General features: G+C 45.6%; 1 protein-coding gene across 1 annotated transcript in view; it reads right to left on the bottom strand.

Annotated features, from left to right (window-relative positions):
• Positions 1–10,712, bottom strand: part of VSTM5 (V-set and transmembrane domain containing 5) — a 36,349-nt gene extending 25,637 nt beyond the window's left edge. Inside the window, exon 1 of the mRNA XM_013061963.2 lies at positions 10,264–10,712. Within this exon, the coding sequence (XP_012917417.1) occupies positions 10,264–10,354 (91 nt within the window). The 5' untranslated portion in view covers positions 10,355–10,712. The remainder of the gene's footprint in view (positions 1–10,263) is intronic.
• Between the last annotated feature and the right edge of the window lie 10,579 nt (positions 10,713–21,291).

The raw sequence follows: 21,291 nt of genomic DNA, 5'->3' as shown, positions 1-21,291 counted from the left end.
CACACACAAGTGGTGAATGAGATTGTAACACAGAAAGCTGCACAGTCATGCAGGTCACACATAAGTGACCAACTGAATTACAATTCACCCCATAGTAGACATTTGGACTAGCCTATCACCTTGGTGAGAATTGGCGCCCAAAAGGCGGAGCCCACACTGATCGGTAGCTAGGGAGACAGTATGTGGGCTCCACTGATTGGATGTCTCCACCTGACCCGACTCATCCCTGCGTTCGGGCTCTGTTATCTCTAACTGACCTGACCCACCCTTGTATTTGGGCTTTATTACCTGGGACTGGTTTCCCAGACTTGCTTTTAAGTAAGTTCCCCTAGCAGGGCAGGGTCAATTTAAGTTTTACTGCATAAACAACAAATTTCTGTTCAGCTGAGGTGGGGCTGCTCTGGCTAAATAGGCCCTTACAAGAGAAGCAGGCTTCCCACCGAGCAAGGAGCCTGATGTGGGGCTCCATCCCAGGACCCTGGGATCATGACCTGAGCCAACAGCAGACGCTTAACTGACTGAGCCATCCATGTACCCTTCAGGAACTGCTTACTGAGCAAACATAACTCCCCAGCAAAGCAGCCTTGTCTCCTACCCTAAGCCAAGGGGGAAATATCTATAGGTTTGTCAGGATAAAACCATGAATAAGACATAAGTGATCGGTGCCTGGGTGGTGCAGTCCGTTAACTGACAGACTCTGGATGTCAGCTCAGGTCATGATCTCAGGGCCATGAGATCAAGTCCCACATCAGGCTCCATGCTCAGTGCAGAGTCGGCTTGAGATTCTCACTCCTCCTCCCTTTCCCCCTCCTGCTCATGCTCTCTGTCTCTAAAAAGTAAATCAATAAATCTTGAAAGAAAAAAAGATGTCAGTGAGACTCAGCTCCACAATGGTGGGCCTCCTGAGAATAGAAGGTGGAAGAAACACGCACACTTCATAACAGGCTCTTTCCCTAGGACAAGACTAAGGGAAGGGACCCAGAAATAGCCTAGTCCAGGGGCACAGCCTTGCCACACATTAGACTCACCCAAGGAACAAAGCAGTATGGGGAACTGCCCTTGGAGACACCCACTTCACTCTATAGAGTAGGTTGTGGGTTGTCCTTACTTCTCACAAGCCCCCCAGATGCTTCTAATGTGCAGACTTGGTGGAGAAGCACCAAGCCAGCCCACCCTCCTTGCCATGTGCACTCAGAGGAGGAAGGTGCCTTGTCTGCATCCAGGGTTTACAGCCAGCAGTGGGACTGGGACCCAGACTCTTCTTCTGCCGACTAGGGATTCCCGGGGAAGTCTCCTGTGGGGTCAGCATGGCACAGGCCTGAGCTCCCGCAGGGTGCATCTCAGCACAGGGAAAGGCCAACATGCTTCCTGCACCATATGTGAAGGAGGAACATCCTGTGCTCCCCTTAGGGTCCACTGTGTCATTCCCCTATGCTCACAGGGCTGACTGATGCATCCCCCGCCCAGCAAACCAGTGACAGGAGAAAATTATTTTCCAACTCTGAACGTGCCAGTCTAGCCTCTCTCCTACCCTCATTTCTTCTTGATAAATAAATACACTCCTTCCACAAGCCCATTTTCCAGGGAAAACGCAGGTGCGGGCAGACCAGGGTTCTAAATGCACTGGAGCAAGGAGGCTTAGTATCGGCAGGATTGTGGAGTGGGGTTTCTGCCAAGATCCTGGGAGATGCTTGCTAAGGCAGAAGCCCACTTCCTCTTCTGTTTTGTTGTTGTTGTTGTTGTTTTAGCATGTCTAGACCCCGTCAGGCCCCAGAAGGAACAGTATACCTATTTTTTGAGTGCCTGCTGTATACTTAGAATTCTCTTCTCCATCTTGCCCTATTGTATACACGTACTCCTATTTCAAGACTCAGCCTCACCTCCTTCAAGAAGTCTTTCCTGCTCCCCAGATAAGCTGCCTCTGGCTATGGACAGAAGCAACACACATCCTCTCAGGAAGGGCCTGACTTCGATCCAGGCCAACAGAGATTATAGCAAAGCTATTGATTAGATACTGATGCATCCTGACTTTAGACAATTTAAAATATATTTTTTAAAAAGTCCTGCAGCGGGGACGCCTGAATGGATCAGTCCGTTAAGGGTCTGCCTTTGGCTCAGGTCATGATCCCAGGATCCTGGGATCAAGCCCCTCTTCAAGATCCCTGCTCAGTGGAGTCTGCCTCTCTCTCTCTGCCTGTTGTTCCCCTTGCTTGTGCTGTCTCACTCTCTCTCTCTCTGTCACCTAAATAAATGAAATCCTTAAAAATAAATAAATAAATAAAAAAGAAAGTCCTACAGCAGATTGGTCAATGAAAAGCAACCAAGCTAAACAGCAAAAAAGAAGAAAAATAATAATAAATGAGAATAGGTTTAGGGAACTCTGTGAAATCATCAAGTGTAATAACATTTGCATTATAGGGATCCCAGAAGGAGAAGAGAGGGACAAGAGGGCAGAAGACTTATTTGAAGAAATAACAGCTAATCTGGGGAAGGACACAGACATCCTGATCCAGGAAGCGAAGAGAGCCCCTAATAAGATTAATTCCCAGAGGTTCACACTGAGACACATAATAATTAAAATGACCCAAAGTAGGGGTGCCTTGATGGTTCAGTCAGTTGAGCATCCACCTCTTGGTTTTGGCTCAGGTCATGGTCCCAGGGTTGTGGAACCAAGTCCTGTGTAGGGCTCTGCACTCTGTGGACTCTGCTTAGGATTCATTCCCCCCTCCTCTCCTTCTGTTCCTTCCCCCACTCACACACACACACACACACACACTCTCTCTCTCTCTTTCTTTTTTTTTTAAGGATTTTATTTATTTATTTGACAGACAGAGATTACAAGTAGGCAGAAGGGCAGTCAGAGAGAGGAGGAAGCAGGCTCCCTGCTGAGCAGAGAGCCCGATGTGGGGCTTGATCCCAGGACTCTGGGATCATGACCTGAGCCGAAGGCAGAGGCTTTAACCCACTGAGCCACCCAGGCGCCCCTGAACTTTTAATTTTAAAAGCAGCAAGAAACACCAGAAAGTTTATAGTAGCAATGTCCATAATAGCCAAACTATGGAAAGAACCTAGATGTCCATCAACAGATGAATGGATAAAGAAGATGTGGTATATATATGTAAATGGAATACTATGCAGCCATCAAAAGAAATGAAATCTTGCCATTTGTGATAATGTGGATGGAACTAGAGGGTATTGTGCTTAGCGAAATAAGTCTATCAGAGAAAGACAACTATCATATGATCTTCCTGATATGAGGAAGTGGAGATGCAACGTGGGGGGGCTTGGGGGGTAGGAAAAGAATAAATGAAACAAGATGGGATCAGGAGGGAGACAAACCATAAGAGACTCTTAATGCACAAAACAAACTGAGAGGGGCTAGCGAAAGGGGGTAAGGAGAGGGTGGTGGGGTTACAGACACTGGGGAGGGTATGTGCTATGGTGAGTGCTGTGAAGTGTGTAAACCTGGCGATTCACAGACCTGTACCCCTGGGTCTAATAATACATTATATGTTTATAAAAAATTATAAAAAAAAATAAAATAAGGGGGAACAAAAGTAAAAAAAAAAAGCAGCAAGAAAAAAGAAAACAGTTACATACAAGGGTAACTCCATATAGCTATCAGCTGATTTCTCAGCAGAAATTCTGCAGGCCAGAAAGAGTGGCATGATATGTTCAAACTGCTAAAAGGGAAAAACTTACAACCAAAAATACCCTACCTGGCAAATTAATCATTCAGAATAGAAGGAGAGAGTTTCCTAGACAAAGAAAAGTTAAAGGAGTTCATCACCACTAAACCAGTCTTACAAGAAATATTAAAGGGAATTCTTTGAGTGGAAAGAAAAGGCCATCACTAGAAGTAAAAAAAATTGTGAAAGGGAAAAAATTTCACAAGTAAAAGGGAGCATACGGCAAAGCAATAGGTTAATCAGTTACAAAGTTATACAAAAGATTTCCCTCCACCATGCTGGCTCACACAATCTCTAAAAAACAAAACCAAAAACCATTCAAATGGAGGGGGAAAAAAAGCCAAGATAGCAATACTTCTACCAGAAATTAATAAGCTATAAAATAAAGACTGTAGCAAGAGATAAAAGGACACTACATAATGCTAAAGCTATCAATCCAACAAGAGGATAGAACAATTGTAAATATCAACGCACCCAACATAGAGTTCCCAAATACATAAAGCAATTATTAAGAGACACAAAGGAAGACATTAACATAATACAGGGATAGTAGGGGACTTTAACACACCACATACATCAATGGACAGAGCATCTAGACAGAAAATCAACTAGGAAATAGTGGCTTTGAGCAACACATTAGACCAGATAGACTAATGAATATGTACAGAACATTCCATCCCCAAAACAACATCCCCAAAACATATTCTTTCAAGGGCACATGGAACATTCTCCAAGACAGATCACATAGTATGCCACAAAACAAGTCTCAATAAATTTGAGAAGACTGAAATTATATCAAGCATCTTTTCCACAACCATATGAAACTAGGAATCAATTACAAGAGAAACACTGGAAAAACACAAACGCCTGGAGGCTGAACAACATGCCCCTAAAGGATTCAATGAAGAAATCAAAAAGGAAAGGGGAAAAAAAAATCCATGGAGACAAATGCAAATAAAAATACCACTGTCCAAAATCTTTGGGACAGAGCAAAGCGGTTCTAAGAGGGAAGTTTATGGCAACAGGTCTTCCTCAAGAAACAAGAAAAATCTCAAGTAAACAATCTAACCATACATATAAAGGAGTCAGAAAAAGAAGAACAAGCCCAAAGCTGGTGGAAAGAAGGAAAATAATAAAGATTATAGCAGAAATAAATGAAGAAGACTGAAATAATAGTAGAAAAAAAATTAATGAAACCAAGAGCTGGTTCTTTGAAAAGATAAAATTGATCAACCAGACTCATCAAGAAAAAAAAGAGAGAGGACTCTATTAATCAAATCAGAAATGAAGGAGGGGGAAAAAAACAACCAACAACACTGAAATACAGAGAATTATAACAAAGTATGATGAAAATGTATATGCCACCAAACTGTACAGCCTAGAAGAAATGGATACATTCCTAGAAACATACATGCTTCCACAACTGAATCAGGAAGAAATGGAAAATCTGAACTGACCAATTATTAGTAATAAAATGGAACCTGTAATAAAAAAAACTCCCAATAAACAAAAGTCCAGGACCAGATGGCTTCACAGGTGAATTCTATGATGCATTTAAAGAAGATTTATTGCCTATTCTTTTCAAATTCTTCCAAAAATAGAAGAGGAAGAAAAACTTCTAAATTCATTCTATGAGGTAATGAGATATTATCCTAATACCAAAATCAGACAAAGATACTACCAAAGAGAAAAAAGAGGGGAGGGGGAGAGAGAGAGAGAGAGAGAGAGAGAGAGAGAGAGAACTACAGGCCAGTATCTCTGATGAGCACAGATCGCAAAAATCCTCAACAAAATATTAGCAAACAGAATTCAACTATACAGGGGCACCTGGGTGGCTCAGATGGTTAAGCATCTTGTCTTCGTTCAGCTCAGGTCATGGTCCTGGAGACCTGAGATCGAGTCCTGTGTCTGACTCCCTGCTTGGTGGGGAGCCTGCTTATTCCTTTCCTTCTACTGCTTCCCCTGCCTGTGCTCTCTCGCTCTGTCAAATAAATAAATAAAATCTTAAAAAAAAAAAAAAGAATTCGACTATATGGTAAAAAAGTCAGTCACCACAATCAAGTGGGATTAAGCCAAGGATGCAAGAGCAGTTTAATATCTGCGAGTCGTTCAAGGTGATACATCATACTAACAAGAGGAAGGATAAAAATCACATGATTATCTCAATAGATGCAGAAAAGGCACTAGACAAAGTGATATCTGTTCATGATGAAAACCACAACAAAGTGGGGTTAGAGGGAACATACCTCAACATAATAAAGACCATTCATAAAATCCACAGCTTACATCATGCTCAATGTAAAAAACTGAAAGTGTTTCCTCTAAGATCAAGAACAAGACAAGGATGTCTACTCTCACTGCTCTGATTCAACGTACTGGAAATCCTAGCTACAGCAAGCAGACAAGACAAAGAATTAAAGGGATCCATACTGGTAAGGAAGAAGTAAAATGGTCACTCTTCGCAGATGACATAATATTACATATAGAAACCCCTAAAGACTCCACCAAAAAACTATTTGAATTGATAAATGAACTCAGTCAAGTTGTAGAATACAAATTAATATACAAAAATCTGTTGCATTTCTATACACTAATAATGAAGTAGCGGAAAGAGAAATTATGAAAACAGTTCCATTTGTAGCAGCACCAACAAGAACAAAATACCTGCGAATAAATTTAACCAAGGAGCTGAAAGACCTATACCCTGAAAACTATGAGACATTGATGAAAGAAATTGAGGACAACACAAGCAAATGGAAAGATAGACCATCATGGGAAGAATTCATAGCATTAAAATGTCCATATTACCCAAAGCAATCTACAGATTCAATGCAATTCCTATCAAAATGCCAAGAGCATTTTTCACGGAACTATAATAATTGCTCCTAAAATTTGTATGGAACCACAAAGACCCCAAATAGCCACTCGATCTCTAGAAAGAACAAAGTGGAAGGTATCACAATCCTGGATTTCAAGATATACTACGAAACAGTAAGGTGCTAGCACAGAAACAGACACACAGATCAGTAGAACAGAACACAAAGACCAGAAAGAAATACATGATTATATGGTCAATTAACTTACAATAAATGAGGCAAGAATGTACAATGGAAAGAAGATAGTCTTTTCAATAAATGGTGTTGGGAAAACTGGACAGCTATACACAAAAGAATAAAACTGAACCACCTGTCTAATCATACACAAAAGCTAACTGAAATAGATTAAAGACCTAACTGTGAAACCTGAAACCAAAGAAAATAGAGGCTGGGGACACCTGGGTGGCTTAGTCGATTAAGCATCTGCTTTTGGCTCAGGTCATGATCTCAGAGTCCTGGGATCAGAGTCCCCGGTTAGGATCCTTGCTTCTCCCTCTGCCTGCTGCTCCCCTTGCTTGTGATCCCTCGCTCTCTGACAAATGAATAAATAAAATCTTTTTAAAAAAGGAAAGAAAACAGAGGTACTAATCTCCTTGACATTAGCCTTAGCAACATTTTTCTAGATATGTCTCCTCAGACAACAGACACAAAAGCAAAAAACAAAGGATCAGGACTACACCAAAATAAAAAGCTTTTGCACAGCAAAGGAAATCATCAAAACAAAAAGGCAACCTATTGAAGAGATTTGCAAATGATATAACCAATAAGGAGTTAATATTCAAAATATATAAAGAACTTACACAGTTCAACACCAAAAAAACCAAACAGCCTGAAATGTGTTCAGATCTGAACAGATCTGAATAGCCACTTTTCCAAAGAAGACATTCAGATGGCCAACAGACACATGGAAAGATGCTCAACATCACTAATCATTAGGGAAATGCAAATCAAAACCACATGAGATATCACTTTGCACAAGTCAGAATGACTAGTATCAAAAAGACAAGAAATAACAAGTGTTGGTGAGAATGTGGAGAAAAGGGAACCCTCATGCACCACTGGTGGGAATGTAAATTGGTGTAGCCACTATGGAAAACAATATGGCGGTTCCTCAAAAAAATTAAAAATAGAAATATCACCTGATCCAGTAATTCCACTGCTGGATATTTACCCAAAGAAAACAAAGACACTTATTTTAAAACATATATGTACCCTTATGTTTACTACAGCATTATTTACAACAGCAAAGATATGGAAGCAACCCAAGTAGCTCAATCTCATGACCCTGAGATTATGACCTGAGCGGAAATCAAGGGTTGGACGCTTATTCAAAGGAGCCCCCCAGGAGTTCCCAGTCAATCATTTTTAAATAATGTTGTTGGTGACAGATGATGACTATACTTACTGTGATTAGCACTGAGTAATGTATAGAATGATCAGATCAATATGGCATACATCTTAAGGTACTATAACATTGTATGCCAATTATTCTCAGACAAATACATAAATGTTAAAAGGAAAAGTCTTACAGGGAATGAAATATAGAGGCGTCCTCAGGTCCTGGTGGTAATGGAGAAAAGGGGCGTCTCCTGACTGCGGCCTCCTCCCAGACCAGCACAGAGTTCCTCAGATCTCCCGTGGAGATCGGAAATGGAGAAATCTGGATGACTTTCTGGTTGAAAGTCCTTACCCCTCCCTCAATCCTTCATTTACTCCTCCAAGCATTTTTCTGAGCACTATCCCCGTGGAAAGGAAGTGTTTGGCCTGGGGCTACCCTGGCAGCCTGGAGGTGGCCCCAGCCTTCCCTGTCCTCTCCCTAGCACTGAACCTGCCATTCTGTGGGAGGGAGGCTGCTTTCACCTGCCTGAGGGCTAAACACGGAAAATTTCAATGTCCATCCAGACAGGGCTGGCAAAGTACAAACTAGAATATTTCTGTGATGACTAGGGGTAGCAGTCAAGAGGAAAGAGCAAGATTGCTGCTTGTCAATGCAGAGAGAGCTGAAAAGAAAATGTGTAAACACTAGGTTTCAGAACACCAAGGCTGTGAACCAGTTTCCCCACGGTGGCCTGCCTCCTCCAGGAACACGTGCTGTGAGTGAGAGCTCGGCAAAGGCCTGGTCCCCACGTGTCGGCAGCATCTTTAGGTGTTGGGTAAGAATGGCGGCTGGAAGCAGTTTGGAGGGTTGAGAAACAATGGAAAGGCCACTGCAACGCCAAACACACCCACAGACCTGAAGGACTAACAAGGTTATTTCTAGTTCAATAGGCAGCCAGAGGTCCCTGTCCTATCCCAGCCCTTCTAGGTTTCTGAAATCTGCGAGTCTCCCAAGCTGGACTCTGGTCAGAGCACGGTAAGAGTCCAGTGCTAGATTGCCTCGGTTTGGACTTTGTGCAAGCAACAACCTCTGCGTGCCTCAGTTTCCTCACTTGTGAAACAGGGATCGTGTAGCACTTAGAGGGTTGCCTTGTGGATTCGGGGATAAAAATCTTGTCGAGTCCCAGGGATGGTGAACGCACACGTGCTAAGTCAGTGCCAGCTCTTACTGTCGGTGCTCCCACCTCCCACGGCCCCACAGTCCTTACCCTGAATCTCAGCGGACTCATCTGTAACACGGGAATGACAATGATGTTAATGATTAGAGGAGAAAGAAAGCTGTGTTAGGATCTGTGGTTTGTGTCAGCGGGAGTTTGTGCCGCTGTGAGTTACATTAAGGCTCATCAAACTAGGGAGATTCTACGGCCGAGCCACCCAACGCCCACCACTCTATGCGCAGTAGCGAGGACCACCTTCGGCCTGAGTTCAGGCCCCAACACCCAACCCCAACCCCCCAGACTCCCTTTCTTCAAGAGGGTCGGCTGTGGGTTCCTCTGCGTGAGGGGAGAGGCCTACAGAATGTACTGGGACCCGGGGAACCCTGCGGGAGGGCGAGGGATCCCCACCGTAGTGGGCGGGGCCCCGTGTACCCTTGGGGTCGGGGACACCTCAGCTGCAAGTCTGGTTATTCCAGGAAAAAGAAATAGAAAATACAGTAGAGGCGGCGGCCACGGGGCCGGGAGCCGGTTATCTCCCCGTCGGCTTCCGGCTCTGATAACGCCTTGACGGGCGGGGCCGGACCGGGCACCCCGAAGTGGCCCTGGGTGCCGGGCCGGGAGAGCCTCCACTTGGCCAGGTCCCTCCGCCTGCGGTCGGAGCCCTAGAAGAAGCGCCCAACCCCGGAGGAAGCAGCACGTCCCCTGACACCCGGGGCCCCCGAGGTGGGCTAGGGCCTGTGACCGGGGGGCCGGGGGCGCGACCCGCGGGACCAGCCAGCTGCTCCGCACCGCCGCCCCCCCGCCGCCACCCTGCGCCGGGAGCCTCCGGGTCGCCCCCTGCCGGCCCCTCCAGCTCCGCTGTCCGCCGCACCGCCCCGCGGGGCTCCGCTCCGCCGCCAGCCCCCTCCCGAGCTCCGCCGCGACTCCCCGCGCCACCCGCCGTCCCCGGCTGCGCCCCGAGCCCCGCGGCTGCTCCACCGCCCGCGTCCGTCCGCTCCGCCCCCCTCCCGGAGCCCAGCCGAGCTCCGCCGCTCCCCGCTGTGCCCCGCGGTGTGTGTGGGGGGGGCCCGAGCCCCACAGCCACTTCTCCGTCCCCAGCGCCACCCCTGCCGGCCCCCGCCGGCCCCCACTGCGCCCGGAACCTCCCTGCCGCCTAGCGCTTACTTTGCAGACACCGGGCTGCGGCCAGGAAGAGGGCCAGGAGCCCCAGTGATACGCCGCGGTTCTTCCTACTCCCGCTCGCCAGAGGCCTCATGAGCAATCACTGGGCGGCTCGGGCCGGGCATGGGCGTCCTGCGGCGCGGCGCGGCGCGGCCGGGCCCGGCTGTGCGCTGTCACCGCCGCGGTGCTGCTCCCGCCCGCCGCCTCTGCCCTCCTCCCCTGAGTCCGCAGGTCCTCCAGGGCCAAATGCTGATGAGCTGTTTGTATTGTGGCTGAGCCAGTGGGAAGAAGTGGGAAGGAAAGAGGAGAGACAGAATGGGAAGCGGTGAGAATGCACACACTCAGAAGTAAACAATGGCAAATAATGAGCCAGTCTCCTTCCGTTCACACCCAGTTCACTGGTATCGATTCCAGATTCGGCTGGATGCTGGACGCTGGACGCTGGACGCTGGATGCTGGATGGCGGGAGGGAGGGAAAGTACCAGCTGTTGCCTGAGGACCAAGAGAAAGGATCATTATAATGGCTTCAGGGTCAAGGAGGCTTTTAGGAAAGTGAAGGGATAGCCTGGGGTGGAGGGGTGAGAACAGGGGACAACAAGGGAGCCTCAGGCTCGGATACTAGTGACACCCATCCACCACCCATCATCTGCCCATCCACCCATCCACCCATCCATCAATCAACCTTCCCTCCATCCCTCCATCCCTCCATCTATCCAATTGTTCGCTGACGACCTGCCTGCTTGTTTGCACAGGGCCTGGCACATGATAGATACTCAGAGAGTACTGGGGGAATGTTTGAGCCAGAGAATGTTTGGTTCAGGAATGTGCACCTGGGGCCCTCGGAGTCCGGAGTCCGTGCCTGGATTGCTAAAATCGGAGGTTACAGACCTGGGACCTCCTGGAGGACCATCTTGCCTGTCTCATGGAGAGGCCCTGAACTAGGAAAGATGCCAAGATGACACAGCCTGAGCCAGCTGGGAGCGGCCAAGAGAGATTGAGCCCTAATGACATGATTTGAGCTCCGAGATTCTGTACACTTGTCTTACCTCTTATAAGCAAGTAAATACCTTCTTTGGGAGAATTTAAACTAGATTTCTATGATGTAGAATTGAGAAAGTCCAGGCGAATGAAAGTAAACTTCTTGACCGTTTTCTGTTTTCTTTATTCCATCTGTGAGGATTTAGGAATCATTCATCCAACTTGGATCAAATCTGCCTTCATACCAGGCAATGTGCTAGGCTCTGCAGCTCCAAAGATGACTAATGTAGGGCTCCTAGTCCTGAGAAGTTCACTAGTGGAGACCGACTGGTCCCAATTGGGAAAAGTGTCCAGGCATGAGGGCTCTTCCTGCTGAGGTCAAGGTGAGAGGAAATGGACTGTTCTGCTCACTGGAGTACACCTGATACCTGGCACATGGCAGGTGCTTAATAACTACTTGTTAAACGAGAAGAACTGAAGTCTGAGAAAGTTAAGAGAAAAGGAAGAATTTCATGAGATTGAGCGCTGATAAAGGCTAGAGTGACCCAGTGACACTGAGTCTAGCCGTGGAGATGTGACATCAACTCTCTGGAACTCTGAGGGGACTGGCCTGGGCCAGAGATGGGCAATCCTGTCCACACACTGGGAGTAAAGCACCAGGACCAGGGTGTCCCTCCAGTTCAATGGAATCAGATGCTCTGGGGTGGGGCCTGGCATTAGTATATTTCAAAAGCTCTCTGAGGGATTCTGATAGCCAGCCAGGGCGGAAAACCACTGTTCTGCATTAGTTAGATGCTTCTTCTGGTCATGTTCGATGACACTTAAATCTTAGATTGTCAGATCTTTTCTTTAGAGTAGGATTGCCTAGAAGAGGGAGATAGCACGAGTCCATTTAAGACTTGATTACATTGACCATTTCCTTTCCCCTCTCTCCCTCCCTCCCTTTCTTTCTTTCTTTCTACGAATACCTATTTTTTGGTTTGTTTTAAAAATTTTATTTATTTACTTACAGATTTTATTTATGTATGTACAGCACAAACGAGGTGGAGGAGGGAGAAGTAGGCTCCTTGCTGAACAGGGAGCCCCACATGGAGCTCGATCCCAGGACCTGGAATCATGACCTGAGTTGAAGGCAGATGCTTAACCGCTTAACCAGCTGAGCCCCTCAAGCACCCTCACCAATATCAAGTAAGTGCCTGCTTGATCCCAGGCATGGCCTCAATCTGGTTGAGGCAGAGAGGGAGGAGCGGGGAGGAAGACTAGAAAAGTAGATTGGGACTAAGACTTGAAGGGGTCCGCATATTCAATACTGAGGGAGCTTTTTTTTGCCAGAAGGATAGAATTCACACCTAACCTGATATATTGACTCCTCTGCCACAGTATATGCCACTGGAACTTTTCGGTATTTGGGGACTCTTTTCACCAACCAACCATTCTGGGAAAGAAAAAAAAAAATCAACACCCACCAGTGCTTATTTTCTCAAAAACTTTAGAGCCATTTTTTACTTCCAAGAGAAATAAATGATGTGTGTGTTTATATCGTCCAAGCTTTATAACAGCCGTAGGTCCCCATAGAGTTCTCATTTTTGAGATTTTTAAACTTTAAATATGCTATGATTTTAAATATGCTATTTCATTGTTCCTATAAGGACATACGAATTTGTCAAACCATATATTCTGGTGTTTTGTTCTGGAAAACTGATCAATGCTTTCAGATGATCTGTTAACTTCTTGATTCTTGCTTCTTTCTTGAAAATAAGCTTCTTGTTGGGGCAGCTGGGTGGCTCAGTCAGTTAAGCATCTGACTTTTTTTGGTCTCAGCTTAGGTCATGATCTGGGGTTCGTGAGATCGAGTCCTAGGTTGGACTCCACTCACACTGTGGAGTCTGCTTGGGATCCTCCCACCCTTTCCCTCTGAGTCTCTCTCTCTCTCAAATAAATAAATAAATCTTTTTAAAAAAGAAAGAAAATATGTTTGTTGTGTATTGCGCATGGACGTTGTTATGGTGTGAGATGGGTGATGAGATGCAAGAGGATGGAATGTTACTGTACGGGAGACCTATAGAAACTGTGTTAAAATTGGCTCCTTGGACCTGCATTTTTATGGTGCCTTATAGTGTACTAAGTAAGGCTCTTACACCAAACTGGTTTGGTCTACACTGCCTGCTCCATGCAACCTGAGTGCGCAGCCTCTGTGATCAGAAGCTGTGGTAACTGACGCAGGCAAGCCTTCTCCCCTATTAGCCAGTAGTCCTTTTAAGGGTGAGCGTATTCTCTTTTGTCCTGATGGCAGGAGAATAGAGAGGCCGGGGACACAGCGGAACTGTGGCTCTGGAGTCAGACAGACCCAGGAAAAGCCCAGTTCTTCTACTCTAAACTTTGTGACCTTAGGCAAGCGATTTAACATTGTTTTTTTAAGGTTTTAAAATATTTGTTCATTTGAGAGATAGGACGCACGTGCGCCCGAGAGAGAGAGAAAGAGAGAGGGAGAGAGAGAGAGACTGACTCTGACTGAGAGAGTAAGAGGCAGATTCCCTCTGGAGCAGGAGCTCAATGCGGGGCTTGATGCGGCTGGTTCACTGGACCCTGGGATCCTGACCTGAGCGGAAGGCAGACGGTTAACGACTGACCCACCCAGGCGCCCCATAATTTAACATGTCTTTACAGCAGTCTCCCTAGCTGTAAGATGGGATTCCTCTATTACTACTTACTGGTGCTGCTGTGAAGGTCAGTAAGACACAGGTGGGAAGGCGGATGATTCCACGGAAAACCCTGGGTCCGTTATCACAATGTCCAGCTCATAATAGGTGTGTAATGGGTACTCAGTAATGGAATAAATTTCCTTGAGGCATTCTTGCTTTTTAGTCTTGGGCTCAAAGATGATACTTCTGAAGGGCAGAGACCATTTCTTCTAGATCTTCTATGGATGATGCTATGCAGGGCTGGGCATATTAAAGGTATTCAGTAAATATGCAGTGGGGGCAGTGTGGTGGATGGTGTAAGGGCCTATTCAGGCAGAGCGGCCCCACCCCGTTGAACTGCCATTTTGTTGTCAAACTTAAATTGACTCTGCCCCACCCCTCCCAGGGGAACTTACTTAAAAACAAGTCTGGGAAACCAGTCCCAGGTAACAAAGCCCAAATACAAGGGTGGGTCAGGCCAGGTGGAGACATCTGATCAGTGGGGTTCTGTTCGACGGTAGGCTTGATTCTTTTTTTTTTTCTTTTAAAGATTTTATTTATTTATCAGAGAGAGAGAGAGAAAGCACGCAACCAGGCAGAGAGGCAGGCAGAGGTAGAGAGAGAGGCAGGTTCCCCGCCAAGCAAGGAGCTGGATGCGGACTTGATCCGAGGACCCCGGGATCATGACCTGAGACGAAGGCAAGTGGCCCAACCCACTGAGCCACCCCGGCATCCCGATCAGTTTGATTCTTGATGCCTGGCACGAAATAAAGCTTTGCTTGACCTTTGCTTTGTATCAGTCTCGCTCCTTTAATCACGGACCCATTACTGGGGGACCCAACGTTGGGGACCCAACAGATGGCAAAAAGTCTAACTTGAATCCTGGTCTTAGCCATTCCATTCCAGAAATGATTTTGTATCACTGGGTCTCAGTTTCTTCATTGGTAAAAATGAGATGTGAGGCATTGAGTACATGGTCTGGGGCAGATGCCGTTTGCTTAATCTCAGAATATGGTCTTCAGTCCAACATAACAAAACAAACCTAAAAGTGAGAAAGACAAAAGCGGTTTTCCTGAACTAGCCAGCGTTTGTGAGCTAGCTGGCCCACAGGGTCTGACTTTACCTTCCCCGCGCCTGGATGGGCTGGGTTTCCCACCTGACAAGGCAGGCACTGAGCTGGCCCAGCCCGATTTCAATAAAAGTCAATGAAAAAAGTCACAAAGTCAGGGCACAGTGAAGGAGTCCTGGCAAAGTAACATAGGTCTGATCAAAGTTTAAGAGTCATATTCTTACAATCACAATTTACCACTGTATTCAACAAAAAATTACCATGAACTGCACGCCACACAGAATTTTCTGATCCCGTGGACCATTGTGGAAAACACCAGCATAGGAGCAGTCTTCATGGAAGAACATTTTCTCGCTGATGTTGTTTAGAATTGCCAGAGCCTGGGGATAATAAAAACTTTTAGGTGGGTCTTATTCTTATTTTGAAATTCTCTTAGACACTGAAACTCCTTCTTGCTTAAGGGGCCAACTGTTCCCAGCCTCTGGATCATCAGGGATTGAACATAAGCCTGTGCCTTTGGGCTTGATTTCTTTGATTTCGTACAACCTGAACATTCTCATCTCAGCACAAACAACATTCTCTTTGAGAGGCTTCCAGGAGCCCTGTTCTATTGACCTTCATAGTCACGGTCCCATGTCTTACAACCAACCTGACTGAGGTTTAATTAATGTGCAGGAAATGGCATCCGTTTAAAGTGTGCAATTTGATGAGTTTCATTATATGGATACACCCATGAAACAATGACCATGATCGAGATACAGAACATTTCCAACACTCTAGATGGTTCTCTGCGCAGCCCGTCCATCCTTCTTTCTGCCCTCAGCCCTAGGCAACCACTGGTTTGTCAAGACCAATGTGTTTGCGTTCTCTAGAATGTTACGTAAGTAGAATCATATAGCGTGCAGTGTTTCTTTTTCACCCAGCATTGTTTTGAGTTTCACCCATGCTGTTTGTTATGTCCCAATAATGGGTCCGTGATTAAAGGAGCGAGACTGATACAAAGCAAAGGTCAAGCAAAGCATTATTTCACGCCAAGCATCAAGAATCAGACCGACTGGGGCGCCTGGGTGGCGCAGTGGGTTGGGCCTCTGCCTTCGGCTCAGATCATGATCTCAGGGTCCTGGGATCGAGCCCCACATCGGGCTCCCTGCTCAGGGAGCCTGCTTCCCCCTCTATCTCTGCCTACTTGTGATCTCTCTCTGTCAAATAAATTAAATCGTTTAAAAAAAGAATCAGACCAGCCGTCAAACAGACCGGCCGGGGCCAACCCTTACACAGAAGACAACCCCTCCCTGCTTTCCAGACTAACTTTTATAGAGCAAAACCCATGTAGTTGGGCCTGGCCACGCACAAGTGGCCAATGAGATTGTAACACACAGAGAAAGCTGCACAGTGATGGTAGGTGACCAATTGAGTTACAATTTACCCTATAGTAGACATTTGACCCAGCCTATCACCTTGGTCAGAATTGGCGCCCAAAAGGCTCCCAAAGGGCGGGGCCCATACTCTTTGGTAACTAGGGAGACAGTATGCATACCCCCCCTACTTATCGGATGTCTCTACCTGGCCTGACCCACCCTTGTATTTGAGCTTTGTTACCTGGGCCTGGTTTCCAGGACTTGTTTTTAAGTAAGTCCCCTGGGGGAAGGGGAGCAGGGACAGTTTAAGGGTTAAACAACAAGGTTATTGTTGAACCTCAATGGAAGCCTCTGGCTAAAATATAAAAATATAAAGTGTCAGTGTTTCATTTCTTGTTCTTCCACTACATGGCTAATCTGCAGCTTGTGTATTCATTCACCTGCTGATGAGCATTTGGGTTATTTTCCATTTTTGCTTATTGACATCAGCCTGTTTTATTGTCTTCATTGCACAATGATTATATGATATCATCTTGGGGTTTTAAAATTTATTTTATTTTTTTATTATTTTATTTTATTACATTTTTTAAAGGATTCTTTAAAAATCTTGTTTTTTGGGGGCTCCTGAGTGGCTCAGTGGGTTAAAGCCTCTGCCTTCGGCTCAGGTCATGATCTCAGGGTCCTGAGATCTAGCCCTGCATTGGGCTCTCTGCTCAGCAGGGAGCCTGCTTCCCTTCCTCTCTCTGCCTGCCTCTGCCTACTTGTGATCTCTGTCTGCCAAATAAATAAATAACATCTTTAAAAAAATTTTGTTTTTGTTTTTTTAATTTAGTTGTTTTTGTGACTCCCCTCTTCTCCTGAGCTGAAGCAAAAAAGACCTTAGTCTCTTGTTGTTCACCGTACCTGCCATGGGGGACGCATGATAGGAGCTCCTGAGGGCAATAATTTCAGTTACTTCATCTGTGTAATTAAAAAAAATGATTTATTAATTTATTTGAGAAAGAGAGAGACAAGGAGAGGGGCAGAGGGAGAGGGACAGAGAGACTCTTGAGCAGACGCCCTGCTGAGCAGGGAGCCCAACACTGGGCTTGATCTTACAAACTGAGCTGAAACCAAGGGTGGGACCAAGCACCCCTCTTCATCTGTAAATGGAACATTAACCATACTATCTCACAAGGTTGTTGTGAAGATACAGGTCCATTACTACCAATGGAAAGTCAGCGCTGTCCTAAGTCTCTCAGAGGTAGTAATTGACTCAGTCATTCAATCAATTAATATGTCCCATGTAGAAAAGTGCTGTATCATTCTACCCATTTCACAGATGGGAAAGTTGAGACACAGAGTTAGTAAGTGCCAGAGCTTCAACTTATGCTCAGGCTGTTTGGCTTATGAGACACTCCATTATTCTGTTTCTCTACCTTACCAAAGGATAAGTTGGTCAAGTCAGTGTTACTATATTTTCCCAGTAAATTGACTGTGAACCCTTGTTTGTACATGTGACCCAGGAGACGCCTAAGCCCTTTTGAAGGCCATGTGAGGGCCGGCCGGACAGTGGGGGCCGCTCCTGAGGGTGTCCACGTTAGCATGTAAGCCGCCTGTTAACAACGGCAGGGGACCAATCAATGTCAAATGGTCAGTGTCAGGGAGGTGCCACCCCCCAGGGATGGGACACCTATTTTCCAGTTTGGACCATAGAACACTTTACAAAGAATAACTGTTTAAGAATATTCTTAGAGTTACAGCTTGTAAACCCTGTTTAGAGCCTGTTGTCTGAGTGGGCAATCTGGTAGGGGCCCTCGGATCCAGGGAAGGGCTGGAGGGAGGGGAACAATAGCTGAGCTCCTCGTAGTAGCATAGCTCTGCGCTGGGCTGCTTCCAGTTCCGGTCATGATCCCGGAGTCCCGGGATCAAGCCCTATATCAGGCTCAAGTCTGGTTCTCCCTCTGCCTCTCCCCCTGCTCATGCTCTCTCTCTCTCACACACAAATAAATAAATAATATCTTAAAAAAAAAAACAAACAAACCCACAGGGGTGCCTGGGAGGCTCAGTGGGTTAAAGCCTCTGCCTTCAGCCCAGGTCATGATGTCAGGGTCCTGGGATCGAGCCCCGCATTGGGCTCTCTGCTCGGCAGGGAACCTGCTTCCTCCCTCTCTCTGCCTGCTTGTGATCTCTGTCTGTCAAATAAATAAATAAAATTTTAAACAAAATAAAAAAAAATTTAAAACCCCACATATTTATTAACTCACAGTTTCTGTACTCAGGGACACTTAACTAGATCCTCTGCTTCAAGGTTTCCTACAAAGGTGTAGTCAAGGTATTGGTCCAGGGTCTCTCAGAAGACTGCTGTCAAGTCCAGCTGTAGTAGGATCTGTTTCCAGGCTCACTGAGTTCCTTACAGGCCCTGCACTGAGAGTCTATTCCTTCTTGGCTGTTGGCTGGAGGTCACTCTCAGTTCTTTGCCACTCGGGACTCTCCGACATGGAAGCTTACTTTATTAAAGTCTGCACGAGAGAGAATCAGCCAACAAGATGGAAGTCACCGTCTTTTATAACCCATTCATGGAAATGACATTTCATTACTTTTGCTATGTTCTGTTCATTAGAAACAGGCCACTAGGTCCAGCCCACACTCAGGGACAGAGGATTCATGAGGGCTTGCCCACCGGAGGTGGAGATCACTGGGGCTATCTTGGCAGTCTGCCTACACCACCACCTCAGGGACTCCAGTGTGTACCAGGGTTGAGAACCACTGCTCCAGAACATGGACGTCAAAAAGCCCTCCCTTATCTCAACTCGGTTGAAACACTAAGGGAAGCTGGAGTGATGAAAGGGATTTCAAGGTTCTATCTGGGAACAGTGTGGTAACTGAAGAGTTCTGTCAGCCAAGGTCAAAGGATAAGACAGATATGGAATATGCCATCCATGGTCTAGACTGCCAAACCAAACACAGACTTTTGGAGTAAATGGTAACCCTCTCCAGTCTCCTCCAGTCTTCTAACAATAATTATTTTTTTCTCATTTGTTTGTAACCTCACTTGTTTAAGCCGAGTTATAGGTCTTTCCTCAAACAATACTGTGAGTAATAGCTAACACGTTTTGAGGGCTTACTAAATGCCAGGCATTTTTCTAAGTGGTTTATATCTAAGGCCCCATTTAACTCACAACAACGTAATGAGGGGAGTTATGATTAATACCGTCACTTCTAGTGAGGAAATTTAAGCAGAGAAAGGGTTTTGTTTTTTTTTCTTTTAAGATTTTATTTAATTATTTGACAGACAGAGATCACAAGCAGGCAGAGAGGCAGGCTCCCTGATGAGCAGGGAGCCTGATGCGGGGCTCGATCCCAGGACCCTGAGATCATGACCTGAGCTGAAGGCAGAGGCTCAACCCACTGAGCCATCCAGGCACCCCAGAGAAAGGTTTTTATTTATTTTTTAGAAAAGAAGAGAAAGGTGGGGAAGAGGGTGGGGAAGAGGGCAGAGAGAGAGGGTGAGAGAGAGAATCTTACGCAGTCTCCACACCCAGCATGGAGAGAATCTTACGCAGTCTCCACACCCAGCACGGAGCCCATGGGGCTTGATCTCATGACCCTGAGATCATGACTTGAGCTGAAATCAAGAGCCAGATGCTTAAGCAACGGAGCTACTTAGGTGCCCTGAAGCAGAGAAAGATTAAGTAACTTGCCCGGGTTGCGAAAAATAAGTGGTGGGACTGAGATTCAAACATTTGGATGGTCTGGACTCCAGAATCCCTGCTCTTAAACTCCTTGTTTAATATAAAAAATCTTCAGTATCTATACTTTTCCATTTATGTTTGTCATGACATTGCCATTTATAAAGTGAAAAATTGGAAACAACGTACCTGTCCAGCCACCGGAAAATGGTGAGGTACATCACGATACATCTTTATGATGACAGAGCCCGATGTGGGGCTCAATCTCATGACCCTGAGATTATGACCTGAACCAAAATCAAGAGTCAGATGCTTAGCCAATGAGCTACCCAGGTGCCCCTACCATAGATTAGTGCATGGAAAATTAGGGCATGGAAAAATGGCCCTCTGTTTCAGAGACTTACAAGCCTGCAGTCAAGGTCAACTGCAACAATTTGTCTGTTTTTGAATTTCATATCAATGGAATCATATTCTTCTGTGTTTGGCTTCTTTCAGTCAACATAACATGTCAGAGGTTACTCATTATGTTGCATTTTCCTTTTTACTGCTGAGTAATATTCCATTGTATGAATATACCATGATTATTTTCTTATTGATGGACATTTGGGTATTTTCTAGATCTTGGCTATTATGAATAAAACTGCTGTGGATATTCATGCTTTGTTTTTATGTGATAATAGGTTTCACTTCTTTCAGGTATATACCAAAGAGTGGAATTGATGGGTCATGTTGAGTTTGCTGGTATGTTGAGTTTATGAGAAAAGTAAAGGACAGTTTTCCAAAGTGGTTGTAACATTTTACACTCCCAACAGCAATGTGTGGAAGTTCTGGTTGCTTCTCCATCCTTGCCAAATTATGTCCAAATTTATAGCTGTCTTGTGGTTATAAAGTGATAACTTGTACTTTATTTTGGGGGGTTGGGAGGACTCCCCCCCCTTTTAAAAAGATTTTATTTATTTGAGAGAGAGAGCAGGAGCAGGGAGAGGAGCAGAGGGAGAAGCAGATTCCCTGCTGGGCAGGAAGCCCAACTCAAGTCTTGATCTGAGGACCTTGAGATCATGACCTGAGCCAAAGGCAGATGCTTAACCAACTGAGCCATCCAGGTGCCCCAAAGAGGACATGTCTTTATAAAGTATTATAAAGAAAATAACACAGATGTAAAGCTTTTATTCTACCTGGGTTTATTAGTCAAATAAGTTCATTATTTGTTATAAAATTTTCTAACAACAATACAAACTTGATATGATGAAATTTTCAAATGTAACTTCTACATA

This window comes from Mustela putorius, unplaced genomic scaffold (assembly GCF_011764305.1).
Source record: "Mustela putorius furo isolate JIRA1106 unplaced genomic scaffold, ASM1176430v1.1 tig00001069_pilon_pilon_pilon, whole genome shotgun sequence".
In the NCBI taxonomy this organism is placed as follows: domain Eukaryota; kingdom Metazoa; phylum Chordata; class Mammalia; order Carnivora; family Mustelidae; genus Mustela; species Mustela putorius.
The sequence above is the reverse complement of the archived record's forward strand: the minus strand, read 5'-3'. Positions and strand labels throughout refer to the sequence as shown.